At 42.4% G+C, this 16,157-nt stretch overlaps 1 protein-coding gene across 1 annotated transcript in view; it reads left to right on the top strand.

The window, feature by feature from the left end:
• Positions 1-16,157, top strand: part of LOC106611224 (A-kinase anchor protein 6) — a 286,291-nt gene that overhangs the window by 43,289 nt on the left and 226,845 nt on the right. Inside the window, exon 3 of the mRNA XM_082955490.1 lies at positions 10,092-10,343. Coding sequence (XP_082811616.1) covers positions 10,092-10,343 — 252 coding nt within the window. The remainder of the gene's footprint in view (positions 1-10,091; positions 10,344-16,157) is intronic.

Here is a 16,157-nt window from a genome sequence, read left to right on the forward strand (position 1 = left end):
CAGTTGAAGTCGGAAGTTTACATACACTTAGGTTGGAGTCATTAAAACTCATTTTTCAACCACCACAAATTTCTTGTTAACAAACTATAGTTTTGGCAAGTCGGTTAGGACATCTACTTTGTGCATGACACAAGTACTTTTTCAAATAATTGTTTACAAACAGATTATTTCACTTATAATTCACTGTATCACAATACCAGTGGGTCAGAAGTTTACATACACTAAGTTGACTGTGCCTTTAACAGCTTGGAAAATTCCCGAAAATGATGTCATGGCTTTAGAAGCTTCTGGTAGGCTAATTGACATCATTTGAGTCAATTAGAGGTATACCTGCGGATGTATTTCAAGGCCTACCTTCAATCTCAGTGCCTCTTTGCTTGACATCATGGGAAAATCAAAAGAAATCAGCCAAGACCTCTGAAAAAAAATTGTAGAATCTCCACAGGACTGGTTCATCCTTGGAAGCAATTTCCAAACGCCTGAAGGTACCACGTTTATCTGTACAACAATAGTATGCAAGTATTAAGACCATGGGACCACGCAGCTGTCATACCGCTCAGGAAGGAGACACATTCTGTCTCCTAGAGATGAGCGTACTTTGGTGCGAAAAGTGCAAATCAATCCCAGAACAACAGCAAAGGACCTTGTGAAGATTCTGGAGGAAACAGGTACAAAGGTATCTATATCCACAGTAAAACGAGTCCTACATCGACATAACCTGAAAGGCCACTCAGCTAGGAAGAAGCCACTGCTCCAAAACCGCCATGAAAAAAGACAGACTATGGTTTGCAACTGCACATGGGGACAAAGATCGTACTTTTTGGAGAAATGTCCTCTGATCTGATGAAACAAAAATAGAACTGTTTGGCCATATTGACCGTCATTATGTTTGGAGGAAAAAGGGGGAGGCTTGTAAGCTGAAGAATACCATCCCAACCGTGAAGCACAGGGGTGGCAGCATCATGTTGTGGGGGTGCTTTGCTGCAGGAGGGACTGGTGCACTTCACAAAATAGATGGCATTATGAGGCAGGAAAATTATGTGGATATATTGAAGCAACATCTCAAGACATCAGTCAGAAAGTCAAAGCTTGAACGCAAATGGGTCTTCCAAATGGACACTGACCCCAAGCATACTTCCAAAGTTGTGGCAAAATGGCTTAAGGACAACAAAGTCAAGGTATTAGAGTGGCCATCACAAGCCCTGACCTCAATCCTATAGAACATTTGTGGGCAGAACTGAAAAAGCGTGTGTGAGCAAGGAGGCCTACAAACCTGACTCAGTTACACCAGCTCTGTCAGGAGGAATGGGCCAAAATTGACCCAACTTATTGTGGGAAGCTTGTGGAAGGCTATGCAAAACATTTTACCCAAGTTAAACAATTTTAAGGCAATGCTACCAAATACTAATTGAGTGTATCTAAACTTCTGACCCGCTGGGAATGTGATAAAATAAATAAAAGCTGAAATAAATAATTCTCTCTACTATTATTCTAACATTTCACATTCTTACAATAAAGTGGTGATCCAAACTGACCAAAGACAGGGAATTTTTACTAGGATTAAATGTCAGGATGTTACGTCCGAGGGAGTCTGCCTGCGACCCGGAACCGAGGGAGTCTGCCTGCGACCCGGAACCGAGGGAGTCTGCCTGCGACCCGGAACCGGTTGAGTCTGCCTGCGACCCGGAACCGGTTGAGTCTGCCTGCGACCTGGAACCGGTTGAGTCTGCCTGCGACCCGGAACCGGTTGAGTCTGCCTGCGACCCGGAACCGGTTGAGTCTGTCTGCGAACCGGAACCGGTTGAGTCTGCCTGCGAACCGGAACCGGTTGAGTCTGCCTGCGAACCGGAACCGGTTGAGTCTGCCTACGACCCGGAACCGGTTGAGTCTGCCTGCGACCCGGAACCGGTTGAGTCTGTCGACAATCCGGAACTGAACAAGTGTATATTTAACTGTGAACTAAATGAGTCTGCCTACAGCGTTGACCGGAAAGAGTCTGCCTACAATCTGCAACAGAGTGAGTCTATCTACGACCCGGAAACCAATGAGTCTGCCTAAAGTCTGGAGGGCAGTAGGCCGGAACCAGAGCCACCTCCAGGATAGGTGGGTTGGGGAGGGGGGGTGTAGCACTAGTGCCGTCATTGACGGCAGCCACCCTCCCTTCCCTCCCTTTTTGTTTAGGGGTATTATTTTTTGTTGTGGTATTGGGGATTTTTGTGTTTTCTTTTAAGGTGCATTCCGGGGTCTGCACCTTTAGGGGGGGGGGGGGATACTGTTACGCCCTGACCAGCAGAGGGAGTAGTTGTGTAGTATTTTGGTCAGGACGTGGCAGAGGAAGTCTGTATGTGTTTTCTAGTATGTCTGTTTCTGTGTTAGTCTTGTGACTCCTGATCAGGAACAGCTGGATATCGTTGTTCCTGATTGGGAGTCATATATTAGGAGTGTGTTTTTCACCTGGGGTTTGTGGGTTGTTGTTTTAGCACTGCTTTATGTTAGCCTGCGAACTGTTCCTGTCGGTCTATTGTTTCTTGTTTTTTGTGTTCATTTTATTCTAATTAAATAGAAAGATGAGCATTCACATCCCGTCTGCGTTTTGGTCATCTATTCACCACGACAGCCGTTACACAGGAATTGTGAAAAACTGAGTTTAAATGTATTTGGCTAAGGTGTATGTAAACTTCTGACTTCAACTGTACATTGATGTGAATCACACTGCTGCTCTCTCATTTATCTATTTGCACCTTACGGATTGTGTTTGTTGTGGATGGCTGTTCACAAATCTAAATGTGTATTTTAACCCAATAATGGTTGAATTCAAGAAGTTTAAGCTGCCTATCAATCATTGTTTTTGAAACTAGTGGACAGCCAGTGAAAAATGTGTTTTTGCAACAGCTGCATAGTGCAGATCCCAGCCTATGGAATAAAATGCTGATTAAAAAAAAATCTCTCGTTTTGATAGACTTAAAGGGGCAATCTGTAGTGGCTACATCCATTTTTGGACTTACACATTTTTGTGTATATATGTGTGTATATATATATATATATAATATTGATTCTTGAAGAATATAAATGCCTCATGAGCTTAGTTCAACTGTCACACTCTAATGTTTGTAAACATTGTAAATGTAAACAAACACTGTATAGCCTCATAACATGGTTAAAACATTGTGTTATCATGGATGGTCAGTCATTGCATCCACAGCTCTGTCTATTAATCTGAGAGTGGTTACATTTCTCCAGGCCCATCCCTCAGTTTTTACCAAAACAGAGGCGGGGCTACCGTTTTATGTTATTGTTTCATCTGTGGATTTGCCCTTTAACTTCTATGGGCTACGTGTGACGCTAGCGTCCCACCCGCGGTACACACTATCAACAGCCAGTGAAATATCAGAGCGCCAAATTCAAAACCACAAAATGTCATAATTCAAATTTCTCAAACATACAACTATTTTATACCATTTGAAAGATAAACATCTCCTTAATCTAACCAGGTTGTCCAATTTGAAAAAGGCTTTAGGGCGAAAGCATAAAGTTAGATTATGTTAGGACAGTACATAGACAAAACATTACACACAGCCATTTTCAATGCAAGAACAGGCGTCACCAAAAGCAGAAAACCAGCTAAAATTATGCACTAACCTTTGACAATCTTCATCAGATGACACTCCTAGGATATTATGTTAGACAATATATGCATTTTGTCTTCTATCAAGTTCATATTTATATCCAAAAACAGCATTTTACAATGGCGGTGATGTTCAGAAAATATTTTGCCTCCAAAAATTCTGGTGAATCAGCACAACAAATTACAAAATTACTCATTTGAAACGTTGATAAAATATTAAACTGTTATTCAAAGATTTATAGATTAACATCTGAATGCAATCGCGTTGACAGATTTCAAAATAACTTTACTGGGAGAGCACACTTTGCAATAATCTGAGTACTGTGCTCAGAAAAAAACAGCAGGCAATCATAGACACCGGCCATCTTGGAGTCATCTAAACGCATAAATAGCATTATAAATATTCACTTACCTTTAATAATCTTCATCAGAAGGCACTTCCAGGAATCCCAGGTCCACAATAAATGTTGTTTTGTTCGATAAAGTTCATAATTTATGTCCAAATAACTCCATGTTGTTTGCGCGTTCAGTAGGCTACTCAAAATGTAGGGCGAGCGAGGGAAATGTGACGACGAAAGTCAAGAAAAAGTTATATTGACGTTAGTTCAAACATGTCAAACGTTGTATAGCATCAATCTTTAGGGCCTTGAGAACGTGAAACTTCAGTAATATTCCAACCGGACCCATGCTATGTCTTGAAAAAAGTTTTGGAACACAGGTATCCTCTCACATGAACTCAATGGATTTTCAGGGCACCTGGTTACCAGCGTTCTCCTTCGGTCTGTGTTTACCGCAAAAGGCTCAAACAACTTTTTAAGACTGTTGACATCTAGTGGAAGCCTTAGGAAGTGCTATTTGAGTCCTAACTCATTGTGTGTCAGAAAGGCAAGGACTTGAGAAAACTACAGGAACCACATTTTCATTTCCTGCTTGGAATCTTCTCAGGTTTTTGCCTGTCATATGAGTTCTGTTATAGTCACAGACATCATTCAAAACGTTTTGGAAACTTTAGAGTGTTTTCTATCCAAATCTACTAATAATATGCATATCCTAGCTTCTGAGTTTGAGTAGGAGGCAGTTTAATATGGGCACGTATTTCATCCGAAAGTGACAATACTGCCCCCAAGCCCCAACAGGTTTTAAACAGCTGCATATTATCAAGATATCAAAGTGTCACCAACAAAAAGGTTAACACTAGGCCTATAGCAAATTCAGCATATGGCATTCATTTTTCACATGTAAATAGAACTTTTCAGTAGTGCTCAAACCATGCCATTCCATGAGCACAGCATTTATTTTTCAACTCGAATCAATGAGCTCAATCAGTCCTCCATGACTACAAAATCATAAACAACAGAGAAGGGCTGACTAATAAGTCCTTCGGCTAATCTATTCTTCCATATTTCCAAGTCCTATTCTTGAAGATCAAGGGGTATAACATTTATTGGAATGACTGGAATTCTTTTGGTTTTTAATGTAAATACACTGCTCCAAAAAATAAAGGGAACACTTAAACAACACAATGCAACTCCAAGTCAATCACACTTCTGTGAAATCAAACTGTCCACTTAGGAAGCAACACTGATTGACGATACATTTCACATGCTGTTGTGCAAATGGAATAGACAACAGGTGGAAATTATAGGCAATTAGCAAGACACCCCCAATAAAGGAGTGGTTCTGCAGGTGGGGACCACAGACCACTTCTCAGTTCATATGCTTCCTGGCTGATGTTTTGGTCACTTTTGAATGCTGGCGGTGCTTTCACTCTAGTGGTAGCATGAGACGGAGTCTACAACACACACAAGTGGCTCAGGTAGTGCAGCTCATCCAGGATGGCACATCAATGCGAGCTGTGGCAAGAAGGTTTGCTGTGTCTGTCAGCGTAGTGTCCAGAGCATGGAGGCGCTACCAGGAGACAGGCCAGTATATCAGGAGACGTGGAGGAGGCCGTAGGAGGGCAACAACCCAGCAGCAGGACCGCTACCTCCGCCTTTGTGCAAGGAGGAGCAGGAGAAGCACTGCCAGAGCCCTGCAAAATGACCTCCAGCAGGCCACAAATGTGCATGTGTCAAACGGTCAGAAACAGACTCCATGAGGGTGGTATGAGGGCACGACGTCCACAGGTGGGGGTTGTGCTTACAGCCCAACACCGTGCAGGACATTTGGCATTTGCCAGAGAACACCAAGATTGGCAAATTCGCCACTGGTGCCCTGTGCTCTTCACAGATGAAAGCAGGTTCACACTGAGCACGTGACAGACGTGACAGAGTCTGGAGACGCCGTGGAGAACGTTCTGCTGCCTGCAACATCCTCCAGCATGACCGGTTTGGCGGTGGGTCAGTCATGGTGTGGGGTGGCATTTCTTTGGGGGGCCGCACAGCCCTCCATGTGATCGCCAGAGGTAGCCTGACTGCCATTAGGTACCGAGATGAGATCCTCAGACCCCTTGTGAGACCATATGCTGGTGCGGTTGGCCCTGGGTTCCTCCTAATGCAAGACAATGCTAGACCTCATGTGGCTGGAGTGTGTCAGCAGTTCCTGCAAGAGGAAGGCATTGATGCTATGGACTGACCCGCCCGTTCCCCAGACCTGAATCCAATTGAGCACATCTGGGACATCATGTCTCGCTCCATCAACCAACGCCACATTGCACCACAGCCTGTCCAGGAGTTGGAGGATGCTTTAGTCCAGGTCTGGGAGGAGATCCCTCAGGAGACCATCCGCCACCTCATCAGGAGCATGCCCAGGCGTTGTAGGGAGGTCATACAGGCACGTGGAGGCCACACACACTACTGAGCCTATAACGTTTGTCGTAAGGGGTGGACCAAAATGCAGCGGGTATATTTATCATCTTCTTCTTTATTGAAGGAAAAACACTTAAACAAAACAAATGACGAAAACAGTCCCGTAAGGTGCAAAGACTATACAGGAAACAACAACCACCCACCAAACACAAGTGAAACAAACCCCAACTAAATATGGCCTCCAATTAGAGGCAACGACAACCAGCTGCCTCTAATTGGAGGTCCTACCAAAATGCAAACATAGAAATAGATCATGTAGAACATAAACCAAAAAACCCAAACCACACAAAACAAACACCCCCTGCCACTCTCTGACCAAACTACAATAACAAATAACCCCTTTTACTGGTCAGGACGTGACAACTGAATGTAATCAGATTATGTTACTGAGTTTTGGTAATCCAAAAGTTATGTTACTGATTTCAATTTTGGACAGGTAACTAGTAACTGTAACGGATTACATTTAAGAAAGTAACCTACCCAACCCTGCAGGGCGGCATCAGCGCTCACCTAAGAAACCCATATGCCACTGGTTGAGAGAAATTGTCATTGTTTTGGGGCAGAATTATGAGGTTTTATGTGTTGTTGGAGGTGCATCTTGGTCAGTTTAGCTCAGAAAATGCCTCCCTAGTCAATCTGTGTGCTGACCCTGCCTCCATGTGAAACTGACTCATATTTTTAACATGGAAGTTATGAGTTAATCGCCACCACTTGGTTCTGATTTTAATGTACTGGCAGTGAGACTAGGGCTGTGGCGGTCACAACATTTTGTCAGCTGGTGATTGTCAAGCAAATAACTGTCGTTCTCACTGTATTTGACCGTTAATTAACATAAACACATTTAGCATCTCCTGGCTTCCACACATAGCCTACAAGCCACTGATGCTGACCTTTGGAACAACTACATTTTAAAAGGTCTAATAAATCCATGTAATATGGCCTTCACCTTCACAATAAATCCATAATTTATTTTAGACATGTGTAAAGAAGCATGATATGAAGAAAATGTAGTCTATTTCAGAAGAACAAAATAACATACTTCAGAGTTGTCCTTGTTAGGCCTTGATCTGGCTATGCCAAATGGCAGTGGGCTACACTAGTTCATTTAGCAGACAAGATTTGCTTAGAATTCCGTGGCATTATTTTATAGTATGAAGAATACAATTGAACAAAGCTGAATAAAATAGAAAGGATATTTTCTCCGAACAATTTGAGGGAGTGCGCACATGCGGCTATTCTGTGTTGAGCGTTTAACAAATAAATAGTTATTCCTATATGCTTAATTTAGAGTTATTAAAGTGACTTTAGTTGTTCTACAAACGTTCCGCTATATGTTTGGATTTTTCATACATTCTAAGGCTGCATGATGCGACTCTAATAATGATTTGAAAAAAGTCAGTTGAAAGGCATGAGCTCTGCTTTGTTTCTTTGTGCAGGCTGTACAGTGAGGGAAAAAAATTATTTGATCCCTTGCTGATTTTGTACATTTGCCCACTGACAAAGAAATGATCAGTCTATAATTTTAATGGTAGGTTTATTTGAACAGTGAGAGACAGAATAACAACAAAAAAATCCATAAAAACGCATGTCAAAAATGTTATAAATTGATTAACATTTTAATGAGGGAAATAAGTATTTGACCCCCTCTCAATCAGAAAGATTTCTGGCTCCCAGGTGTCTTTTATACGAGCTGAGATTAGGAGCACACTCTTAAAGGGAGTACTCCTAATCTCACCTTGCTACCTGTATAAAAGACACCTGTCCACAGAAGCAATCAATCAATCAGATTCCAAACTCTCCACCATGGCCAAGACCAAAGAGCTCTCCAAGGATGTCAGGGACAAGATTGTAGACCTACACAAGGCTGGAATGGGCTACAAGACCATCGCCAAGCAGCTTGGGGAGAAGGTGACAACAGTTGGTGCTATTATTCGCAAATGGAACAAACACAAAAGAACTGTCAATCTCCCTCGGCCTGGGGCTCCTTGCAAGATCTCACCTCGTGGAGTTGCAATGATCTCAAGGCATCTGGGACCATAGTCACCAAGAAAACAATTGGTAACACACTACGCCGTGAAGGACTGAAATCCTGCAGCGCCCGCAAGGTCCCCCTGCTCAAGAAAACACATATACATGCCAGTCTGAAGTTTGCCAATGAACATCTGAATGATTCAGAGGACAACTGGGTGAAAGTGTTGTGGTCAGATGAGACCAAAATGGAGCTCTTTGGCATTTACTCAACTCGCCATGTTTGGAGGAGGAGGAATGCTGCCTATGACCCTAAGAACACCATCCCCACCGTTTTAAACATGGAGGTGGAAACATTATGCTTTGGGGGTGTTTTTCTGCTAAGGGGACAGGACAACTTCACCGCATCAAAGGGACGATGGACGGGGCCATGTACCGTCAAATCTTGGGTGAGAACCTCCTTCCCTCAGCCAGGGCATTGAAAATGGGTCGTGGATTGGTATTCCAGCATGACAATGACCCAAAATGCACGGCCAAGGCAACAAAGGAGTGGCTCAAGAAGAAGCACATTAATGTCCTGGAGTGGCCTAGCCAGTCTCCAGACCTTAATCCCATAGAAAATCTGTGGAGGGAGCTGAAGGTTCAAGTTGCCAAACGTCAGCCTCGAAACCTTAATGACTTGGAGAAGATCTGCAAAGAGGAGTGGGACAAAATCCCTCCTGAGATGTGTGCAAACCTGGTGGCCAACTACAAGAAACGTCTGACCTCTGTGATTGCCAACAAGGGTTTTGCCACCAAGTACTAAGTCATGTTTTGCAGAGGGGTCAAATACTTATTTCCCTCATTAAAATGCAAATAATTTTATTACATTTTTGAAATGCGTTTTTATGGATTTTTTTGTTGTTATTCTGTCTCTCACTGTTCAAATAAACCTACCATTAAAATTATAGACTGATCATTTCTTTGTCAGTGGGCAAACGTACAAAATCAGCAGGGGATCAAATACTTTTTTCCCTCACTGTAGACTATACTCCTGTTGTAAATATAAGCAATGTGCTTAATATTAGAAGAGTTGAGAAATAAATATAGTAAGCCTAGCCTATAGAAAGCTGAACCTCTTCTTTTTAGTAGAGGCCATCACTCTGTTTTCTCGTGCAAATGTATAGCCTATTGAAATGTTGCACAACATGAGCTCATGGGCCCTCATGAAGTGTTTGATTTTCGAACACATTTGCATTGATGTCAGAGTGATTAGAGGGACAATAGAGTGCTGAGTACCAGACAGTTAGCAAGTTTGGTAGGCTACTAATGACCATCAGCAACATCAGAGCTTGGAGAAGCCTAATTACCGTGACTAATCGGTCACAGGGAATTTGACTGCCTTCATGACTCGTGACCGCCGGTGTTGCGGTAATACGGTGACCGCAACAGCCCTAAGTGAGACTCACAATCATGTCTGTCTGCCCTCTTTTCAGTCTGTAGAGCGTCAAGATAACGTGTACGTTTATTTCAGAATAGTTAAGCATATAAAAATACAATAATTATCTCTTCAATGCCAGGCTTGTGTAAGTGTTATCATTTGTCCCATCTCTCCTGTGTGTGTGTGTGTGTGTGTGTGTGTGTGTGTGTGTGTGTGTGTGTGTGTGTGTGTGTGTGTGTGTGTGTGTGTGTGTGTGTGTGTGTGTGTGTAGGACATTTGTGAGGACATCTCGGACCATGTGGAGCAGATCCACGCGTTGCTGGAGACAGAGTTCTCCTTGAAGCTGCTGTCCTACTCTGTGAACATCATCGTGGACATCCGCAGTGTGCAGCTCCTGTGGCACCAGCTCCGTGTCTCTGTCCTGGTACTGAAGGAGAGGCTGCTGCAGGGCCTCCAGGACTCCAACGGAAACTACACCCGACAGACAGACATCCTGCAAGCCTTCTCTCAGGACCACCACCAGGTTAATAATTAACAGCCTCCCTAACATGGCATGTGCTTTACACAACTATCGCTATCCTACAATAAACATGAAAACTTTTCAGGTTGCAATGATTTATTGAATAGCCATAAGCAGAAAAAAACAACATGACAGTAGCATATTAAACAATTGATTGAAAGATGCATTTGTACAGTATGATATTCACTTTATTTTGGGAAATAAGAGTACATACTGTATTATGCACTTTTACACTCTCCGCTGTGACCCACTCTACCAAATATAGTTCTGAGTGGCTTGACACCAACAATATTACTCTACCAAATAACATCAGACTGCTATAACACAACTTAAACAGAGACCGTATACAGTGTGGGAATCTTATTTCTCACAGATCCAATGCAGTGGAATGGAACATACCTTGTCATTCCATACTGATAGTGGGGTTGATCGGTGGCTATTGAATTCCACACAATCCTGGTCCAAGGTTATTAGGCTGTCCATCCCTGTACCCTGTGGTCAGTGGTGTGCCGTCCACCCACTTCCAGATCCCCTCAGTCTCTAAATCAGACAGACCAATCCAAACAAATGCTCCTGCATTAATTCTGTTGATAAATCTCTGTTCCTCTTCATTATTAACGATCACCAGGTCTGCTCCTCTCTCTCTGCAGTCCTGTCTGCTCTCAGCCTATAATTAAATCTCAGCCTAAAAAGATTCTCCATCCGTGTGGACAGGATCCTCTAATAATCATATCCAATCTTTCTATATCTCTCTGTAACTGGTCTTTCTCTCTCTGTAACTGTCTCTGTTCAGTGTAGTTGGTCTTAAGGAGAGACACAGACTGTAACGTCTGGTTTTCTCTCTGGCTGATGTCCTTGTAGTAGTTGTAGGAGCGTAGTCTGATGAGAGTTGTCAGTAGGAGGACACTCAGACCCTGTTCCACCACAGCCAGGATGCCGCGCATCACCGCTCGCCTCGCACCTCGCTTTACCCCTCCAGACTCAGATTGAGTTGAACCCTGATTCTCTGACCCACTGTCTGGTGACCCCAGGTCTGTAATGATGTCTGAACAAGCGTATAAATCATTGCACGTCTCCTCCGACTGAGGATATTTCACCCGACGGCTTCTCGTAGTGTCAGGACTGGCGAACACATAGTCAGACATCTCCTTCTTTTTAGATCAAATACTCTGTATGAGTGTAGGCGTTTGTCTTTGTCTTGGGTATCTGTTTCTGTCCTCTGTATCGTGATCAGAGCAGTATTTATACGTTGCGTCTTGTGAAATAGATATTATTAGCGTCTGGCCATCTGCTAAATAACCAAAATATCACATGTAAATGTAATATTGGTATATCTATAAATAAAAGTACTTTGGTCTTTTTCTTGTCAAGTGGGAAGTCCAGCTCTTCACACCTTTTTTTTCTCTGTTTAAGTTCCTATTTTTTCTCTTTACAGCAGAGATGGGTTTGATGTTTTTGAACTCATAATAACAAAGATAAGCTCCTAAGAGAGCAACAGTCTCGTTTAAAATTTGATAGGCTTAGCTTTTGGTAAATTTGAGTTTGGGAAACTAACTCCCACACACTGCGTACACAACACACCAGGTAAACACACAGAAAAATATTGCCCCACTACACATCACGGTGTAGAGACTTAAATATTCAGATACAAGTTGACTTTGTGAAGATAAAGGAGACTGAAGTCAGAGGTAATAGCTTCAATACAGAGTGCTCGGGGTACAAGCAGTCACACCCAGATGCTCAGACTAGTACAAAGTGAAACTTCCTTGGTCTATAGATTGTATACATTGATTTAATTAAGTATACATTCATTACTTTACTGTCACAATTATGTAAATTCTTTCTGTCATAAACATTAGTTTCTTGCAAAGGGGGTGAACTTTAATCACAGGATTGGTTTTGCTGCCTAGTATGGTAAATGTTTTATCTCTGCTGCCTTGTCATACGTAAGTGGAATTTTAGGAAGTTTGTGGTTAGCTTCTCGAGATTTGCAGCTTCATATATGGTACTTGTGTAAAAGCCATGTCTATAGTATACTACAAAATTCTATAGTAAGCACTATAGAATTACATGTACAGTACACAGACCCTTACACAAGTACCCAATTGGATGTGCCCTTGGATGTACACCGAGAGGTAACATTAATAATATGCATGTCAATCTCTCATGGCTCAAAGTGGAAGAGAGATTGACTTCATCACTACTTACATTTGTGAGAGGTATTGACATGTTGAATGCACCGAGCTGTCTGTTCAACAGAAGCAAATAAGAAATTGTCAATTAATATCAACACAAACAAGCATCAATCATTAATAAAATAAAACAGGTAAAACTACACAATGTTACATTCCAATGGTGTAACGTCAATTGGACCCAACTTCATGCTCACTAAGTACAACAGAAGCAATGAACAATGAGCTTCAATTTTCTAACAACTTTCAGACACCCATGCATACCCAACGAGACATGCCACCAGAGGTCTCTTCACAGTCCTCAAGTCCATAACAGACTATGGGAGGCGCACAGTACTACACAGAGCCATGATTCCCAATTGGCGCAGCGGTCTAAGGCACTGCATCTCAGTGGTAGACGTGTCACTACAGACCCTGGTTCATTTCCAGGTTGTATCACAACCAGCCGTGATTGGGAGTCACATAGGGTGGTGCATAATAGGTCCAGCGTTGTCTGGGTTAGGGTTTGGCTGGGGTATGCCGTCATTGTGAATAAGAATTTGTTCTTAACTGACTTGCCTGGTTAAATAAATAAAATAAGTGGAACTCTATTCCACATCAAGTAACTAATTCAAGCAGTAAAACATAGACACATGCATACACACACACGATAACATACACACTATAAAGTGCCTTGCGAAAGTATTCACCCCCTTGGCATTTTTCCTATTTTGTTGCCATACAACCTGGAATTAAAATAGATTTTGGGGGGGTTGTACACAACATGCCATCGCTTTGAAGAGGCAAAATATTTTTTCTTGTGAAACAAACAAGAAATAAGACAAAAACAACAGAAAACTTGTGTGCATAACTATTCACCCCACCAAAGTCAAAACCTTTACAGCTGCAAGTCTCTCAGGGTATGTCTCTATAAGCTTGGCACATCTAGCCACTGGGATCTTTGCCCTTTCTTCAAGGCAAAACTGCTCCAGCTCCTTCAACTAGGATCGTTTCCGCTGGTGTACAGCAATCTTTAAGTCATACCACAGATTCTCATTTGGATTGAGGTCTGGGCTTTGTCTAGGCCATTCCAAGACATTTAAATGTTTTCCCTTAAACCACTCGAGTGTTGCTTTAGCAGCATGCTTAGGGTCATTGTCCTGCTGGAAGGTGAACCTCCGTCCCAGTCTCAAATCTCTGGAAGACAAACAGGTTTCCCTCAAGAATTTCCCTGTATTTAGCGCCATCCATCATTCGTTCAATTCTGACCAGTTTTCCAGTCTCTGCTGATGAAAAACATCCCCACAGCATGATGCTGCCACCACCATGCTTCACTGTGGGGATGGAGTTCTCGGGATGATGAGAGGTGTTGGGTTTGCACCAGACATAACATTTTCCTTGATGGCCAAAAAGCTCAATTGACCAGAGTACCTTCTTCCATATGTTTGGGGAGTCTCCCACACGCCTTTTGGCAAACACCAAACTTGTATTTCTTTAAGGGATGGCTTTTTTCTGGCCACTCTTCCGTAAAGCCCAGCTCTGTGGAGTGTACGGCTTAAAGTGATCCTATGGACAGATACTACAATCTCTGCTGTGGAGCTTTGCAGCTCCTTCAGCGTTTTCTTTGGTCTCTTTGTTGCCTCTCTGATTAATGCCTTCCTTGCCTGGTCCGTGAGTTTTGGTGGGTGGCCCTCTCTTGGCAGGTTTGTTGTAGTGCCATATTCATTAAAAAAAATGTATAACGGATTTAATGGTTCTCCGTGGGATGTTCAAAGTTACTGATATGTTTTTATAGCCCAACCCTGGTCTATACTTCTCCACAACTTTGTCCTTGACCTGTTTGGAGAGCTCCTTGGTCTTCATAGTGCCGCTTGCTTGGTGGTGGCCCTTCCTTAGTGGTGTTGCAGACTCTTGGTCTTTCAGAAGAGGTGTATATACACACTGAGATCATGTGACAGATAATGTGACACTTAAATATAGTCCACCTGTGTGCAGTCTAACTAATTATGTGACTTCTGAAGGTAATTGGTTGCACCAGATCTTATTTAGGGGCTTCATAGCAAAGGGGGTGAATACATATGCACGCATCACCTTTCAGTTTAAATTTTCTTTAAAAAATTTCTGAAACAAGTTGTTTTTTTCATTTCACTTCACCAATTTGGACTATTTTATGTATCTCCATTACATGTAGTCCAAGTAAAAATATGTTTAAATTACAGGTTGTAATGCAACAAAATAGGAAAAACACCAAGGGGGATGAATACTGTTGCAAGGCACTGTACACACACATACACATGGATTTTGTGTTATAGATATGTGGTAGTGGAGTAGGGGCCTGAGGGCACACACTTAATGTGTTTGGGAAATCTGTTTTGAATGTATTGTAATGTTTTTAAAATTGTATAACTGCTTTAATTTTGCTGGACCCCAGGAAGAGTGGGGATCCATAATGAATACAAAAATACAAATACACGATTGAGGAATACTACAGTGTGGAGTATAGGATTCTACAGTATACTACAGTTTACTATAGAATTCTATAGCAAGTACTTTAGTATTTTATAGTGAACTGAAGTCTTTTTTTTATGTGTATAAACTGAAGGGAAATAAAGTGTGAGCATTTAAAACATGTTTAGCCAAGGTTGGCTCTCTGAGCGGGCCTTATTCTATGATATTATTACAAAGAACAAAGAAAGGATGTATGTGTGTGTTCGCTGGATGTCCTGTCAATTGGTCATGCTGGTCTCTTCAGTTGTCCACTGGACATCCTGGCCTCTACAATAGGATAATCTTTTAGGCAATTTCAGTCTACCCCCCACACACCGTGCATAAAACACCAGGGAAAAAGAGTAACATTTTGAGAGAGAAAAATATTTAGACATTACACATTACAGCTTCTCTACTGTCTGTTACGTAAATAATGCACACCACATTGTGGTACATGCAGGAATTACTACAGATGAGGAATCCATGGGTGTGGAATATTATTTATTGTACCATAGCAGACTCTTAAACGCTGACCAGACCGCTCGCGCGTGTGCGTCCGCCATCACGCGCATTTTGATTTTGTCCTCCTACACCAGACGCGATCAGGACACGCAGGTTGAAATATCAAAACGAACACTGAACCAACTATACTAATTTGGGGACCGGTCGAAAAGCAAACATTTATGGCAATTTAGCTAGCTAGCTTGCTGTTGTTAGCTAATTTGTCCTGGGATATGAACATTTGGTTGTTATTTTACCTGGAATACACAAGGTCCTCTACTCCAACAATTAAAAAGGGTAAACCAAGTTCATTTCTAGTAATCTCTCCTCCTTCATGCTTCTTCTTCTTCTTTGGATTTTATATGGCGGTTGGTAACCAACTTTAAGGTGCGTAATGCACCTCAGTGTGGACCTCAGAGGCTAAAACAGACTTTCTTCCGTCAAGACGTCCCTCTAAGGCCCTTCTGCTAGCTTGCTAGCCCCTGCCTTCTAGCTGTCTGAATCACCAGCCAGCCCAGCCACTCACTGGACCCCTATGATCACCCGGCTATGCATGCCTCTCCCTAATATCAATATGCCTTGTCCATTACTGTCCTGGTTAGTGATTATTGTCTTATTTCACTGTAGAGCCTCTAGCCTTGCTCAATATGCCTTAACC

The sequence above is a fragment of the Salmo salar genome, chromosome 09 (genome assembly GCF_965601325.2).
Source record: "Salmo salar chromosome 09, fSalSal1, whole genome shotgun sequence".
Lineage (NCBI taxonomy): Eukaryota > Metazoa > Chordata > Actinopteri > Salmoniformes > Salmonidae > Salmo > Salmo salar.